The sequence below is a fragment of the Myzus persicae genome, unplaced genomic scaffold, assembly GCF_001856785.1.
Source record: "Myzus persicae strain clone G006 unplaced genomic scaffold, MPER_G0061.0, whole genome shotgun sequence".
Taxonomy (NCBI): domain Eukaryota; kingdom Metazoa; phylum Arthropoda; class Insecta; order Hemiptera; family Aphididae; genus Myzus; species Myzus persicae.
This window is the reverse complement of record NW_019100802.1, coordinates 393,995-412,709: the sequence shown is the minus strand read 5'-3', so window position 1 is coordinate 412,709 and position 18,715 is coordinate 393,995. Positions and strand designations below refer to the sequence as shown.

Genomic DNA, 18,715 nt, shown 5'->3' with positions numbered 1-18,715 from the left:
AATAAAAAGTTAGGTACCCACATTTAGCATGTTTCTTCGATAGGTATATCTATACGATTAAATAAACGTATGTTAATGTTAAACTATTATTTTTAATCACATTTGTACACAACAGCTTAATATCTTTGTTTAATTTTTATATACATAGCATTTATTGGAGCATAGTAAAGCTCAACAATAATTTAATTATTACCATACACTATTACTAAAATGTAATGGATTAAAATATAAGTACTTATTTTTACAGATACTTTGTTTTGGTTAACAAACAACACAATTGGAATCGATGTAGTCGTTGTAGGTAGATTACCTTATACTAATAATCATTGTGTATGATAAGTAAAGCTATATTAACACTATCATATCTACTTTAAATATATTATTTTGACTTAATTTTTAGATTGTACACATTTGGAGGTAATTCAAGATTTTATGAAAATAATTGTAATACATTTGATTAATTTGTATGTACAGGCACACGTCGGTACATTAAAAAAAGATTAAAGGTACCTCTCTATTATGCACATGCGGACAACAAACTTATTACAGTGATATAAGTTATAACTTATAAGTATGTATATGTACAAAATGTTAGGTACTTAGTATAATTAGGTAGGTATATATTCTATTTTTCACTGAAATTACATCAAATTATTAGATATTGATAGAACAAAATATTAAGGTACCTAATTAAATTATTGATAATTAGTTATCATAACTCATAAGTACCTATGTTTATAAATTAATTAACTGCAATAAACTATGGTATAGGTTAGTGCATTTTATTATACTTTTACAATTACTTAATAACATAAAAAACTTTTTTGAGATTTCCATAATATATAATCAATAAATAAAAATGCATCAGTTTTTGTATATTTAGAAGAGTATCTAATAGAAAAATGTTTACAAAAGGTGTGAACTTGAAGTTGTTTTCTGCTGAGAGCATAATATCTCTGATGTCATAATAATACTCGTTATACGTATAGATCTTGATAATAAAATACATGTTTTGTTTTTTGTTATTTCTCGAAAACAACTTTTCATACCGGAAAAAAATATTCAACATTTTGTACGTGGTAACTCAAATATCAATACACCGCTGATCGTATAGGTAGCTTCAAATTGCTCAATAATTATGAAGGAATCACAAAAAACCACAAAATGTCAATGAAAAAGAAATGTAAGCAACTGTGGTTTTAAATAATATTTGAAAAATTGTGTATAAACCGTGCGATTGCTTTTTAAGTGCAGCGATAATTGGCCTTAAACATTTTAAAACTCTCCCCTAGTAAATCATTATAATACGTAACAACACATCATCTGCTACGTAAAAATACAGAAAAATATTGTTTGCATGACTGAATAAGTTCTAAAAGACCATCTTTACACATTAAATATTAAAGTATAAAAAATAGTGTAAAATCGTAATTTTGTTACAACACGCAGTTTTGTTCGGGGAACGAATTTTTTTCTCATTGTTCCGAGAAAAGCGTCGTTGTTTAAAGTTAACGATTTTAATACATTTGCAATTACCAAGTAGTGTGAATGATGGAGCGGTATTTTTGGTTTGGCCAAATGGCATAATAATTCATAAACTAAAATGTAAAAATTATTGTAACTTGAGGAAGTCTGTAATCGTATAGGTAAATGATGGAAGAATGCATGCATAGATAAATATATGTAGGTATACCTATACATTTCCCACTCACAGTTCACTTTGAAAGGCGGCTTATATACCCATTTTCAAAAATTGATTTGAGTATGAATTTTTTTTTTATAAATGATTGGACTACTAGTCCAAGAGTATGGAATTATTTTGATTTGTTTTAATGTGCAATGAAATAAAATACGATTCAAATACTTCGATAAAAGAACATATTTCAATATGGATGAATCATCTCTGTAATATAAAATAGTATTATAATAATAAAAATATTAAATGAAGTTAAAAACAAATAATATATAAGTAAAATATAAAAATTAAATGATTAATATGATAAAACCACTAAAAAGTGGCTAAATATTTCGTCATAAAAATGCTATTTTTTGTAAACATCAACATGAAATGTATATCATATCTTTTTTATTTCTTAAATTTAAATTTCTTTTTTATCCTTATGTTAAATATCTTACTTTAAAAAAAGTCAATTTTGAAACTAAAAAAATTGTTTATTTTGGAAAAGATAGAGCAATACCCACTTGATAATAATTTACGAGAGTAAACGTCCTACTCCACAGATAAAGTCAAGGTAGAAATGGGTTCAATAATTCCAATCATGATGGAAGCATGGAATTAATAAGCACCATACTATTATTTTTTTAAATTTGAATTTCCCATTTCAGATTGCTGTTTATTATTATTAGTTGTGTCTTGTATATTAATATGTAAAGCTTAAAGTTATAAGACAACAAAAAAAGATTTTATCTCAAATCTGTGTTGTGTGAAGTCATACTGGCATAGTATACAATGCACAGGTCATAGATACGTATATGTTTTGCATTTAGTTTCATTATAGCTGAAATTACGATACAAAAAACCATTTGAAATATTTTATATTGAAAAAAAAGTAATTAAACAGTATAACATAATTATAACATAATTTTGTGAGTCCGAACGACGCTGCACGTCATGTTTTTTTATCGACTACGTCACTCGAGAACAAATACGTTATAAACAAACTACACAGAACACGGGTGCGATAAGTGATAAAAATAAATACCCATAGTGCCTATTACTTATTATTCATGAAATTATTACTAAAACTTGTTAAAATAATATTATTAGTTACAATTATTAGTTTTATCCAGTAAAATAAATTGATTTTTAACAAAACTGAATCGTATTAATCAATCTAATCAAATTGTCAATTTCTAATCCTAGTATATAATATTATAGTTTTTCAATTGTAAGTAAATATAATTTAGATTTTCAAAATGTTATAAACAAAATATACATTTTATTTTAAACTAATTAAAAAAACTGCACTCTATACAGATAGAAAATGTACAATAATTAAGTATAAGTATAGCTCGTATGAGCTTCAAAAAAAAATGTTAGGTACAAACAGTTAGTAACTATAACTGGGAGATTATCAATAGGTAACACATACCCACATACCTGCTATGTATAATAATATAACAGAATAAAATGCTATAAGTACCTCAAACGCTCAAATATGTATGTGAGGTAATTTTTTTAAATGATCAAAAACTCATAACCAACAACTTTTTGAAATTCTTCAATAATCATTAGGTACATCGTGGGAATTTTATATTTTTAGCTATATTGTAATTAATTATTATACAACAGTGCAATACTAATATTATAATACGATGGGTAATTCTTTCAAGAGTATTTGAACTTTAAAGAAATTACAAAACACCATTTTAAAAAAAAATTATAATTTTTATTAGGTTTTTTACTTTGTTGAATAACAGCGTGACTATATTTTCTTCTTAATATTCCCAGAAGCAGAACACTTTCCTGAGAATTTAAATGAATACGAACCGAGTTTCAAATGAGCAGTTGGTTAATTATAATTTATAAGTATAGACTGGATTTTCATGCCCTAATAGTTATACAATTTACAATTATAAAAGTAAAAATATCCAAGAAGAAATATGAAATAAAATGCAGTATAAAATGTAATTACTCGTTTGATATTTAATTATTAAAAATTATATCTATTCTAAATTTTAAACATTAAGAAAAAAAACACAAAAGTTATAGGTATAAAGCAAACAAAAAATAAATATAAAATATGTAAACTTATAAACTTATACAACGAATGTTAATATTAAATTGAAAAACTATAAGTTATTACAATTTGTTCCATATTAACTTCTGTGAAATTAAATCGCTGATTTTTTAGGATATACTTGCAGTATGAAGAAACTGCACTTTACATCTCAACACTTGTTACTGGTCCATACTTAAAATTGATCAATATTTCTGATCAATAATTTTGCATTGGAATATCGTCCAAACTACTACAACTTGAAGTATTTTTAGAAATTTCTTTCAACAATTTTAGTCCAATATTTCTTCTAATGACATTGTCACTATTTTTTTAGGAAAAATATTTATAAAATGTTCAACGGTTTCTTCTATTTTTAATGCTGTACTGAATTTGATGTTTCAAGCTTTTTAATACTTTCAATATTCATTATTAATAATAATAATCAATTATTAAAAAGTTTGCATTGATAGTATACTCAAGATTTGGTTTAACATTGGATTTATTCAAAATTAATTTATAGCTTTTAATAATTTAAGATAATACTGAATAATAAAATTTCAATACAATAGAAAAATCAAAGTTTAAAATAAATGTAACATATTTTTACATTTTTTTTGCAATTGACAAACAATTTAATACCCATAATATGTACAAGAAAATGCATTTCGATTAAAAATATGCCTATTAACCTAACGTCAAAAATGTGCAAAAATACGCAACACAACATTTTGAACATTTGTATCAATCAAGTAGTGATTTATGAGAACTCATCGACTGCATGTACAAATGTCTACATCAAGTAAATTTACTCGATGTAGACATTTGTAAAAATGCTAAATCCCGTCTTGAATTTATAAGAATTGCAACCTCTGATGAGCGGGACAAATGTTTTACGGGGTAGGTATAGGTACCAATGTGTCTCCTTTGACGATCAACATGTGGCAGTTTCTCGTATACTATATATTATTATAATAATCGAAATCACAACTCCACTCTGACAGCGGCGGGTGATGGCCAAGCCTAAACTACAGTTTTGCCTGAAGTACCTCAGTAGTCCCGGTCACAAACGCCTGTTGCACGCGTGCAATTACGACAATGCGTCTTGCGATGATGATGATGTCATCGTGGACCTGTTAGCATACTGTTCGCGCGTAGGACTAGCGCTAGAGCGGGCACGATCCGCGACGGGCGGCGTTAATTCGCGCGATGCAAAAATTTCACGCCGCCGTCCGCGTTACGTAAAAATAGTAGGAGTCGCGCGCGTATCGACGGCGGCGGTTCGGGCACGCGACATTCGCCGACTCCGCGGCACAGTCGGCATCTCATCGGCCTGTAGAGACATTACAACAATCATTTTTTAATATATAATAATAATAATAGAAAAAAACGACGACATTAATCGTCGCCGGAGTGCGTTTAAAAGTGATAAAATATTACATTATACTATTATTAAGACAACATAATCACTAAAACAACTATTGTGCGCGTGTCGATCTTCCGGCGCCGGAATAACTCCAAAGTAACCGGAGAAAATCACCGCAGTCGTCTCTATATAATATCCGGTCAGGAATTTTTTTTTTTTATTTCCATATTTTTATTCATACAGTTTCCGAACACGACCAGTTTTCGAATCGCGTGTAATAATATAATATCTTCATGTGCTTTTTTCCCTTAGAATTTTCCTAAAAATACAGTTCGTTTTTTCCGCCTGCCTCGTCGCGATAACCGTTTTTTAACAGTGCTTCTATCATAATACGCATCCACCGTATAATATATAACCGCAGCCTCAGCCGTCGCCGATGAGACCTGGTGGTGCCAAGGTATCCTCCACAGGTGGGCACCCCGCAGGACTTGAAGGGTCATGAAAAATTCCTTCAAGACGTTATGGAACACCTGGCAATGGGGATGTGGCCGAACTGTGAGTACGCCTACGTTTTCGTAACTATCAGTAGGGTACCGTGCCCGGCGGGTGAATTGGGAAGAGAAGCATTCGTGTTAGGGCGCACATAGTTATATATTTCACATCCGAAATTGGTTTACATTGTTTTATTTATTATAATACAACGACCAAAAATATTATTGGTATACAAAACGTATAATATGTATACTTTATATATGCTACTATAAATAGTAGGTATATGTATAATAGGCATATATGAAAAGAATTTTAGAACATAATACCATCTATATAATCATTTTGAGCACGCCACTTGTAGGTATACACACACCTGTAGAATCTATATTTTATCTTTTTATTTAACAAAGCTGCTAAATCGTCGCATAACCCTCCTTCGGGTTTTACTATGATCATTCGTCAATCTATAGATATATATTATGAGCGGTCGACTATGCTTTTTCTTACGTTTTAAGCTCTTATGGATAGGTACTCTCTACGATATTATTCCTGACCTACTGTTTTGGCAACATTTGTCACTCTTAATAATCAACATACATTTGTATATACATGGCTTATATATATAATTTTATTTATAGTCGTGTATATATTTTTAACGCTTTGTGCCTGAAGTTTTACCACAGTACTACAATAATGTTAACTGTATTTGAACTACACTTGTCAAAAGAATAATTTAACTGTATGGTCGAGAAGTTTAATTTCCAAAACAATTTTCGATTCTTAACAATCGACATAAATTAGGTAGGTACCTATAGGTACTTAAAATTTAAATAAATTAAATTAGGTAGTCCAATAATTGTGTCATCCACCTACAAACTACAATTAATAATGTGTACCTATAACGGATGTATATTTTGTTGTTTTGCTGGTTATTACCTACTATAATACGTATATATTATGTAGTTATTAGTTATTACCTACTGCAGTACAGTTATGTTATATATATTGTATAATTGGAGTTTCGTTGTATAATAATACTAATAATAGTACATGTTATAATATGACGTATTATAACCTTAAACAATATAGCACATACAATTTTCAAAATAGTATTTGACAAAATCCTGTTTTTGATATATTCTATCCATTTCAAGTGTCTTAAATCTTAATACAACATATAATTTACAATTCGACAACCGCGTTTACAGGAATTATTTAAATATTTAAATCACAATTTTTGAACTAATTTATTAATCGAATTAGTGGGTTGAAAAATAAAACTGAGCTCCTCAAATATGTCGTTAGTGTACCTAATCCATCATAATACATATTACACCAGTAATTATTATTATAACTATTACGGGTTTACTTTGGGAAGTTAATTTTAACGATTGATGAAAAGTAAATTTATATTATAGGTCCTATTACATTAAACTATCTTGAGTAATTATATAAATCGTCGAGGCAAATAATATATACGAGTATTGTAAAAATGGAAAACAAACATCCATATTTCATTCGGTACCTATGTATTAACATTTATAGGTAGGTAAACGTATGCTCATTTAGGATTTTAAATAAGATGTAGATATTCTTAGAATTTATTATTCAGATATATAAAACAGACAATAAGAAGAAAAAATCGTAGTTATTTTTTTTTTAAGAAAACGATTTTAAAAAACGATTATAGTGTTAACACTGTTTTTCTATAATATAATAGAAAATATGGTAATTAAAACAGTAGACAGCTATACATATTGTATCATGATTAATTATCAATTTATTTGTTAACTATTATTTTAAATAAGAAATAAAAGACATTACAATTTTTTTCAATTACCTTTTTATATGAATATCATACATTCATACGTTACAAGTTACAGCATATAGGTAATGTAGTTTTATCAAGAAATATACATCAAATAATTATTTGTTGGAAAAATAAATATTCGTTTCTAAATTATTACTAAGTTCTCTAAGTTTTTTAAAAACAAGAGGCCAGTGGTTAATATATTGGTATTTTTCTAACAGCTAGTTGTGTTTAAACAATTAATTTATAACTATATTCCATAATATCAATGCTCTTGTATATTTTTTTATGTTTTTAGGCATGATTACAAATGAAGTATTGTGTGTCGTAACTTATACTGTTATATCTTAGGATAACTAACTGAAGGAATATGAAAATTAATTAAATTAAATTAATGTTCAAAAATACTTTTATATTTCATAATTGTTCTTATGTAAAATGTATCTATGAAGCAACAATTTTTAGTGGTATATATAACCTATGTGAGAACAAATTATACATGAAAGTAATTTGAAATACATAAAATGAATCATATTAGTGTTTATGTATATGATTTTATACATACTTATGAATTAAATATCAAAGTATTGGGTTAATATTTAAAATGACCAACTCATTTATCTATGAGATACCTGCTCTACTTAAAAGTCACTTAAAAGTTGAAATAATACAAAATTATAAAATAAATACAATGAACAAATCGTACTATCGTTAATATTACGAATCAATGATTTTAAATGCCTAGATATAAATATTGATTACGTTTTAATAATAGTTACTTACTATTAATAGAAAAATGAACCTTTAATATCCAATTTTGGTATAAGGTTAACACTTTCATAGTTTTAGAAAAACAAAAATGTTACGTCATATACCAACATTTATGTACATCATTACCAACCTAAAGTTTAAAAAAAACAAACGTTGTTAAGTATAAGCAATGAAAAATTAATTTACACAATGAGATACATAATAATGTAGGTAATATTTGATGTATATTATAATGGTAAGTACACATACTCGCTATACAGATAAGCAGATGTAACAGATTCCATAACCATTTGACATCAGTTTTCAAACAAATATGACTTATACAATTATTATTATTATTATTGTTATTATAAATCTATATCTTATATTTAATACAATAGAACAATTTAGTGATAAATCAGTACTTATCATTTTTAATATTCTATGAATAACTTATTTAAACATATCTATTTTTGTATTAATTTAATATTTTAGTTATCAGACTGTGTAAATAATGTATTAAGACAATAATAAAGGTACATAACTATAGTATTTATTATGATCTAAATGACCTAATGATGACATATTTTGTATGAACCAATTATCTATAACATCGATAGAGTGGGAGCAGGTACGATATATTATGATGTTTGAAAAATTTCAGAAATCCTAACTTATTGCATAACCTAATTTAAAATTACAATAGAGCTAATGAGATTAAAAAAATACATAAATACAATATAATAACTTCCGAAGCAAAATCGTTAAATTAAAATAAAAAACACTGTTGCAATAATTTATGATAATATTCTTATGTATCAAATATATATTAAATATGTAATTTTCTACTCATTATGGTCGGCAATTACTTGTTCATCAACTGAAATCCTCCAATATACGTATCTATATTTATGTATGTATATTCTACACGACTACGCGTAAAGAAATGTCTAGGTTGATGTAACGATATAATAGTATAATAGATATAAGTTTAAAGTGACGACACATTTTAATAATTTGATTATTAAACTCGATTAAAGGTATATAGTATGTGTTGAGATTTTGACACATTTTCTAACTTGTACTTTTTAATAGACTAAACAATAAGTATAAACCTAAAATTACAGAACTTAATATTATTTTAGTTAAACGGAAATAGTATAATAAAGTAACGACATTGACCTTATCACTCATCAGTCATCACACACAAGTAGTTGCAAGGGAACCGGTCAAACAAACATAATAATATATTAAAAACATAAAAAACAAAATATTATACATTAATACATTACTATACTATTTTATCATGTTTAACGTTGTATTATACGTTTTATAAAATATGTGTAGTATATATGAATGTTCATATTGTATATAATTACGTACCTATTTTATAATATATATATATCCTTTAGGTTTTTTTAAACTCTCTCGTATGTTATAGACTTTGCACTGTACATATGAGAATATTATTCGCTCGATGCTCTAAAAATACATCGATAAGTACGACAAATGTCAAAGAAACGTGATTAAAAAAACAAAGGTTATACAACTACAATACTGTGCAATATCACCATCGCAATAACTCACATCACATGATTGGTTTATTTTCAATTTTCATAACAAATTTTCGATTTTATACTGAGTACCAATTTGTTTGCTAACACAAATAGACGTCGTGTGATTAAATTATTATGGTCATAACAGGGGGTAGAGGAAAATTTCGAGATAAGTGTTCATATATAGAGGTTAGGTTAGTCGAGCGTACTTAATATTATTATGATATCGTGGCCTTGTGCAATGCTCTTACAAAGTAAACTGATTATTATTAGAAATATTTTACCGGATATGATGTGCGGATATCTTAGACGTCGAATTATGTCCTGAATTTCATAAGTTATTACTATAAGACGTGAGGAAAATCTCTCGACGGGTCTATAAAACTATATAATATATGTAGTGGCAAATGGGTATATAGGTATACCGCGAGCGCCGATCGACAATAATAAGAACCTTCGTCGTAATTTTTCTAAGCACGAGTTAAAAATATGTTATATAATCCGAATTTCACGTAGGACTGCATCACACTGCAAGTCAGTACACACAATCACGACAACGATGAGTTTTGCGTTGACAAGTCCGTGACCCATTTTTTGTCCTCACTTTTCAACCTCCGACTCTCATAAATAATATTGCTCACAACTTGGAACAAAACGTACACATTCTGCCATCTTTTTCTTCTAGAAATTTGCAGGTATGTTTTTCGATGGAACGGACGTTATTATTTTACTGACATGTTACAAAACTATACTACACAGGAACGTATCATAATTCATAAGCTACGCATTTCAACAGATTCGTTTATCGTTAGTGAGTTTAGTCTTGCAATGTTTTATTATATTATGTACAGTTACACAATTAACTAACAACAATTAAATCTTACAAAACAATGAAATATTACTATGTTAATTAAAAAATATTATTGTTATGTCGGATACCATTATATCACTCTACTCGGCATGAAAAATGGGTGCAAACCACACAGTTTTTACCATTCCACTTTTCTGGTAAGACCTGCAGTATGTCAACTGGCAACGTGGCCGCCATACGATTTTACAGGGTGCAAAATATGTATAATCACATGATTTGACTGAGTTAATCACGGGCGTACACCCATGTCGATGAAAAGCTAATAAATGTCACCGGCGCTAAGTGGACTTGATATTTATGCGCATGATTTTATTATAATAAGCTCTGCGCTGCCAAACACCACACATTGATATAGTAGGTACTCACGTGTGGCCTATGACTCAATCAATCATAGTGTTATTGTAGCTTGTAATGTACCTACCTATGTCAAAAATGTCTTGGTAGCGATTGACTCATAAATTGCCAAGGTTCAAGGCGTCCGAAAAGGAAATACTTATAGGTTCTTTTTTTTTTTTAATTTAACATTGTGTCAAAGCGTCCTTCAATGAACCCCATGCGGACAGAGTTCATACGTCGTATGTTCGTGTACACCTATGAGTGCCGGGCAATTTAATTGAAATTAAGTCGTCTCATCCATTATAACTAGATTAGTGCAGCAATAGAAAAAAAATTGTGTGATATGTAATATAATGTTGCACCTGATGTATATATAATGTATTATTTTGTTATAATAATATATGCGCTTTCGTTTTGCAGGTCATGTCAGCCGTGGCTGCCCATGTCAATTCAATTTCCGTGGGCATGTGTCAGGGGTTCTCGGCAGTACTCCTTCCGCAACTCCTCGACTCCAATAGTTCCATTTTAGTGAACAACGTGGAAGCGTCTTGGATAGGTGAGGCGAAAACACCGAATATAATAGCTGCACTAGCTGCATCTAGCGCTTAACTGCTGTTACACTGTACCCGAACTCGAATGTGTTATTTATCAATTCTTTATTTTTACGGACTAAATATGATTTTAAATTATAATACAAGGGAATAATGATTGCAATGGCAGACAATACATGATTTAACAATATTAAGATTGACTTCTGCCCAATGTGTACGCTACCTTGGAGTCAACATTGACCGTCGACTTACCTGGTCAGCTCACATTAAAAATAAAACTCGAACGTTGAACGATCGTTTTCGTCTTCTCCGGCCACTCCTAACTTCTAAAAATATCAAACTACCTACTAAATTACTGCTGTATAAACTACTACTCAGGCCCATCTGGTCCTACGGTTTACAACTTTGGGGCTCAGCCAAAGTATCAAATACAAACCGTATACAAAGGTTTCAATCCAAAGTCCTTCGCGTCATCTCCAAAGCTCCCTTCTATGTTTCAAATGATACCCTTCATTCTGACTTCAATTTACCAACCGTCACTGAACTAGCCAAGCTCCACTATAAACGATTCAACAACAAGCTAACACATCATTCCAATCCCCTTATTGTCCAACTATCATCTGCAACTATTCCAGGAAATCCCCACAAAAGATTAAAAAGGCAATGGTGTCGTGACCTACTTTTATAATTTAAAAAAAAAAAAAAAAAAAAAAAAAAAATGTATCAATACAACTTATGATCTTTTGTTACTTATAACTATTATGTAGTATGTATATGTATTCACTGCACTATCACTATTATTAATATTAATATTATGCTAGAACTAATACCTTAAATTTAAATTAATATTCATGCTGAAGTACCTCCGATGGGAGGTCTCTTCATTCAGTCTCTTCTGTCTATTTTTTGTTTATGTTATTATCAATTAAGCTTATTGTTCAATATTGTAACAGATAGCGTAATAAATAAAATTTTGTTAAAAAAAAAAAAAAGATTGACTTAAATGTATTATAATATATAGCAACTAGGGGATGTCTCTCTATCCGAATGCTTGCTGCCCGTATATGAACATACTACCATACATTATGTAGATGAGTACTTGATGACAATTAATAATTGAACGCGTCTACATCGATCGATTTGCGTCTGCAAATTTTTAGTAATAAGGACACTTACGTTTTATTTATTTTTTAATATTTTATTTCTGTTTCCACCAAAAATCCGAAAAATACTTAAAATCTTAAAAAACGTGGTCCCATTTGATGCATCTTTTTGCAGTACAAATATACAACAATAGTGTTAGAAATATCAATAGTTCTAATTAATAATATCTACAATTTACTGTCGGAGGACACCCTGTACATAGGTAGGTACCTCGTGTTAATCAACATGATAAACCGCAAGCGTAATGAGCCGTGTGTCACACTATATAGGTACTTATTATCGCGGGTCAAGCCAAACGTACTTGGATAACAACGACCACAATAGGCTTCGTCAATACAGCTGTAACTCGAAGTGTTAATGAAAGACGCGTCTTGAACAGAAATAAAAAACAACCGGTTACAAAAATGTCCAATAATGATTTACTGAACGCCATAATATATTAAATTGAAAATACCGGTCGATCAATGTTAATATAGGTATCTACATACGCTCAATAATACATAATTGTTTTCAGCAAATCGATTTGTCGTTTTTTTTCTGATTTATACTTGATGAGCGCATATAGATACATCTATTTAACAAAAGTAGGTACACGCAGTTTACCATAATATAATATATTATTACCTTTGCCTGTATAACATTTTTCCAAACTTCGTATTCGTGATTTCGTCGATTTCTACGGCAGTATAATATTATATATTACACGGTATATACACCTATGCCAATAAGGAAACGATTTGCTTGTTTGTGCTATCTATTATTCTGAAACAGATTATATGTACCAATCATATATGTACGCGTTCCATATGTGATTTACTTTCGCTCTAGCCGCAGAGCCCGCAGACCATAATTTCAATCATTAAGAGCAATGTCATTATCTATCCCGGGTTCGAGGTGTCTCCAGGTTGCGGTCAAGGTTGTCCGGTATAAACGTTCGATAACAATCGCGCGCAATAAATATAATTTGCAAAACGGCAAAGAAAAAAATATGAAAGTTCCTGTCCGCATTAGCACGCGCAATTATTGGCTTAATAATGACACATGATTGATATGCCCGAGTAGTTGGCCCGTCGCTGTAGGTACCTATGGTTAATTGAATGCGATCTTTCAACCCAAATGCACAACTTTATGTATTACGTCTTAAATATGAGTCTAAAAACGGTTCGACTAAAGAAATTAGAAACACGCACTACAGTCCTTTGTCTGAAAAATTACGTTATAAATAAATTATAATTACAAATTACAATAATATTATTTACAAATCATATCGCTATAATTTTACAGGGACTGCACATTTTAAAATTTTTGAGTTTTTGACTTCTATTCACTACTCAAGAATATGTACAGTGACTGAATAATAAGTTTAATCTAGAAATGATAAAAATATATAATAGGCAATAGTATAGAATATGGATAAATAAAATTTCATCATTTAGTTACGTAACAATGTATTAACATATTATAAAATATACCTCATAATAATATTTTTCCCTACCACGACTGTACAATCTGAAAAATGTTCTAATTATACCGCAGATATGTTTCAAAATATACCAATGTTAAGTATTTTTTTTCTATATTTTATCTTATTGTTTTTACAGCAAGTTTGGGAGTTATATCGAACCCTCTAGGAGCGTTGATGTCAGGAGTTTTCATGCAGACCTTAGGAAGAAAAACAACAGTACAATTGACGTCTATACCATTCTTAATTGGTTGGACAATAATTGGATTGTCTACCGACATAACGTTTTTATGTTTGGGTCGCTTTATATCAGGAGTCGCTATCGGTAAGCAAAATTATCTTAACGTTTGTACATATTCTTTCAAACGATAGTTGGTATTTTATTGTTGTTTAAAAAACCGTGAAAAATAGTTTTTGCTATTGTTGCTTAAGAGGATGTCATGCAACAACTTTTAAGAGGATGTCACACCCGCATGAAGTGTAATTGACTCCGTCTTGAAAACGCATCATACAACAGGACATCTTTGTGTTGTTGGCTTTATACTAAAGAGGATCAAAATATTATTAAATGTAAAGGTAAGAACATTATCTGTGTTTAAGCGTCAGTTTTTTGCGTTATTTTTTTGTTTTTAATTGTCTTATGAGAATTTTTAAATTGAAATATTTTACATAATATGTACTCATAGCTTGCTTAAACACTGAAATATCGTAAAAACCAACGAAAAATGAACATGGATAATGGTTCTTACTGTTAAGTTTGGGAATTGGTTAATTCTATCTTATATTAAAACCAACCAGTGAAAATTCGTTCTGCTGGACGCGAATTCGTTATAATATGTAGGTAGGTATACCTACGTTTGAAAGACAGAACAACATAATTAATATAATTATGTGGGTGTGAATGTGTGACATACTGACGTCCTATTAAAAGTTTCTTTTTGAATCAACTTTAAGTACCTATGAACAATGATTTACTGATCACAATATTACGGTCTAAACTCTAATGTAGGTACAAATGTGGGCTATTAACATACAACACGTCAATAGGTTTTTATAGTAATAAGTGGATTTAATTGTTTTTCGTTTTGTCTTTAATCATCTACATCTAGGTATGTCGTCAGCTTGTTACGTTTACGTAGCCGAAGTGAGTTTGGCTCAACACCGAGGGGTTCTATCGTCGTTCGGGCCGATTTTTGTGTCGATCGGCGTTCTTATCGTCTACTCCTTGGGTTCGATCATGCCGTGGCAGGTGGTCAGCATCCTCTGCGCCCTGACGTCGTTCCTGAGCTTCCTGTCGGTGAATCTGACGCCCGAGTCACCATCGTGGCTCGCATCCAAAGGCCGAGTGGCGGACGCCGGGAAGTCGTTGATGTGGCTGCGCAGGAAACCCTCGCTGGCCGACAAGGAACTGGCTGAGATCCTGAACAACCTGGGCGACGGCAATGGGTCCACAGCGCCAACGATCCGAGACTTCGCGGCGCCTGCTGTCTGGAAACCGTTCTTGATACTGGTGTGCTTCTTCGTGCTGCAAGAGGCCAGTGGCATATACATAATACTGTACTACGCGGTCAACTTTTTCCAAGTGGCCGGCTCAACGGTGGACAGCAACGTGGCGTCGATCGCGGTCGCGGTGCTCCGGCTGGTCATGAGCGTCACCGGGTCCGTGTGCATTCAGCACGTGAACCGCCGAACGATGGCCATGGCGTCGGCCGTCCTGATGGCCGTGTCGATGGCCGTGTGCGGCGCCTACGAGTCAGCGTACAGTCCGCTGTTGGTCGACGCCAGGCCGTACGGGTGGGTGCCGCTGGCGTGCATCCTGTTCAACGTCAGCGTCAGCATGCTGGGCATGGTGCCGCTGCCGTGGATGATGATCGGCGAGCTGTTCCCGCTCAAAGTCCGCGGCATAATGGGCGGCCTGGTCCCGTCGCTTGGCTACTTCTTCATATTCGTCACGGTGAAAATGTCACCAGGCTTGATGACGGCGCTGGCCACCGATCAGATCATGTGGCTGTTCGCGGCCGCCGCCGCAGTCGCCGCTTGTTTCGTGGCCGCGTTCCTGCCGGAAACACGGGGCAAGACGCTGCTCCAGATCGAGAAACTGTTCAGCAGCGGAGAACATGATGCGACCAAAGGCACTGAATACCTGGAAAAAAAGTTCAAGCCCAACGATTCTACCGCGGTGTACACCATCAGTTCGCTAGTGGACGTGTGCCGCAAATAACTACTGCGACACTACTGTGAAAAACAGGACAGCCTGTATTTCGCCTCGTTTGGAACAGCATGGTCAGTATAGAATTCAGCCTCACTAGCCGCGTTCACGTAGGACACAGCGTTAGGCGTTACCCACACACAACGGCACCGGCGTGTCAAAAAAAAATTATACCTACGATTTCGATTTCAATAATTTCACGTCGGCTGTATGGACTGAATATGTTGATGCAACGCAAAAACCACAGCAAATGCAATGCTACGTGCGTTGATTTGAAACTTCCCTTAAATGTTTCTGTAACAAAATATTACACAGTGGGAGGGGCACTGCAGGACAGGTAACTTACTATGTGTGATGCGCGACGTATTGTGCAGTGTAAACACACACTACCTATGGGCTATGACTTAGAGCCCATTTCGATTTTTTTTTGATTTCTTTCGGAATGTCGTGTTTTCTCGTGTTTTTATCGGAAAAGAAATTCGTCCGCACAGTGAGCGTAAAACATAACAATGTTGATCCTATTTTTTGTACTTTAGTTGGTATCAGTGGTATCTAATTCACACTGGGTAACCACTAACTAGCTACGCACTACCCAAAGTCACGATTCAAACCGATAAAATGAAAATTGTATAGACCACGTCTTGTCAATTAACTAATCACACACACAGGAGCACAAAAACACACAACACACACACACACACACACACACACACACACAAAGATATTGAAACACCTATTTTATTATTTATTTTTTGTTCATCGACATCAAAATATTGTAAGATGACGTATAATTAGACATCGAGTGTAATTTCTCCTATTATCTATATATTTTTATATTTTATGTGGCGTTAATGGACTTAATGAAAATTAGTAATATAAATAATATATATTATATTATTGTGTTACCTATAATATACCTAAATTATGGCTACTATATATAAGTCATCATGCATGACAGCGATATGTGATTGAAACAAATAACATTTTTTGTTATTTTATACCTGTATAGGTAGTTAAGTATTTATCAATTTATTTATTCTATTATAATATTGCCTAAATTGTAAATAAAACAAACTTGTGATATTATTTTATTGTTAGGCAAATTATGTAAAGTAAATTAATGTTGTATTATGTAAATTTTTTTATAAAATTATTTATTATCTGTGTTATATATTGATAAAAATACAGTATAAATGCTAAATGTGGAAACATTACTTTTTTTATCCGGTCGTTAACTTATTATCACAAATATGCATACGATCTGACCTTGTTTGAATAGGTGTACATACAAATACATACATTATTAGAAAAAACTATTTTGAGATCTACAAAGGTAATATTATTAAATAAATAAAATAAATAATATCTTGTACCAGCAACCGCTGTGTTTTAAAAATAAAAATAAAAAATATATAGAATTTCTAAGAGAATATAGTTCCGTACAACACTTTCCATTTATGAATTTATTCACATTACAATGGTACGACTACAATTGAAGAATGTAAGTAATAGGGTTAAAAAATAATTCCATTGTAATGGTTACTGCAGACAGCAGACTAAATTATATCGATTATACTGGCTACCCACATCAATTCACTATAACATTCGTACGGAAAACTATTATCTTCTGAGTGAGTGAGTGGTGACTATATACATTATTCAACGCATAGATATAAATTATCGCCGTATTAAAGAAAAAATATTGTACATAATAAAATTCAATAAAAATGTAATTGTCAAATTATTAATATAATATAATCATAGGGTTGGATCCAGAAATTTATCAATGTGGGGGGGGGGGTATTTACATCCCCCCCCTCTTGGATTTGCTACTGTATAATCACGGATACAAAATATACTTCTGAGTTCTAACAAATAGATAATATTCCCAATTCCCAATTCATTACTTCGGGGGTAAAGACCATTTTTGATGTTATATTATACTTACTAAATCTACGAAAATCCATATCGTAACTCGTAAGCATAGTCGAAAATAAAGTTCTCAAAAGCAAAACGCTTGAGCGAAAAAGCCACAGAGCTGTCATTAATTTAAAATTAAAAGTAGAACATTTAATTTTAGAGAATACCACTTTCAACTATTAAATTAAGCCTTATACCGATTTTGATAATCAAAATTATTTTTGGACATTATCCTGCTCGAAAAAATAAAACCTATTTTGTTCTCCTTATACTAGTTAAAAATTGTTAGTTGGTTTCGCTTTTTTTGTAAAAGAGAATTCATTTTGCATTTTTTTCAAACGCCATGGACTTAAAATATTTTACATTCGCCTACCCTATCGGCTGTCCGGCTATCACTCGATTACTACGATCGCGTGAAAAAAGAAAACTAATATTTATTTTGATAAGACAACTACACTTGTTACAAGACGTAGATATACGGTACGGTC

The 18,715-nt window shown here is 31.4% G+C and overlaps 1 protein-coding gene across 1 annotated transcript; it reads left to right on the top strand.

Annotated features, from left to right (window-relative positions):
• The first annotated feature begins 4,987 nt into the window (after positions 1–4,987).
• Positions 4,988–17,189, top strand: LOC111043126 (facilitated trehalose transporter Tret1-like). Its single transcript, XM_022327976.1, has 4 exons — positions 4,988–5,661; positions 11,342–11,477; positions 14,238–14,423; positions 15,208–17,189. The coding sequence occupies exons 1-4, from the start codon at positions 5,605–5,607 to the stop codon at positions 16,317–16,319; spliced, it is 1,491 nt and encodes a 496-aa protein (XP_022183668.1). The 5' UTR covers positions 4,988–5,604; the 3' UTR covers positions 16,320–17,189.
• Positions 17,190–18,715: the final 1,526 nt, after the last annotated feature.

Coding starts and splice junctions, on each gene's coding strand:
- LOC111043126 (XM_022327976.1), top strand. CDS start 5,605: ATGAAAAATTCCTTCAAGACGTTATGGAACACCTGGCAATGGGGATGT. Junction 5,662..11,341: donor AATGGGGATGTGGCCGAACT/GTGAGTACGCCT, acceptor TTCGTTTTGCAG/GTCATGTCAGCCGTGGCTGC. Junction 11,478..14,237: donor CGTGGAAGCGTCTTGGATAG/GTGAGGCGAAAA, acceptor TTGTTTTTACAG/CAAGTTTGGGAGTTATATCG.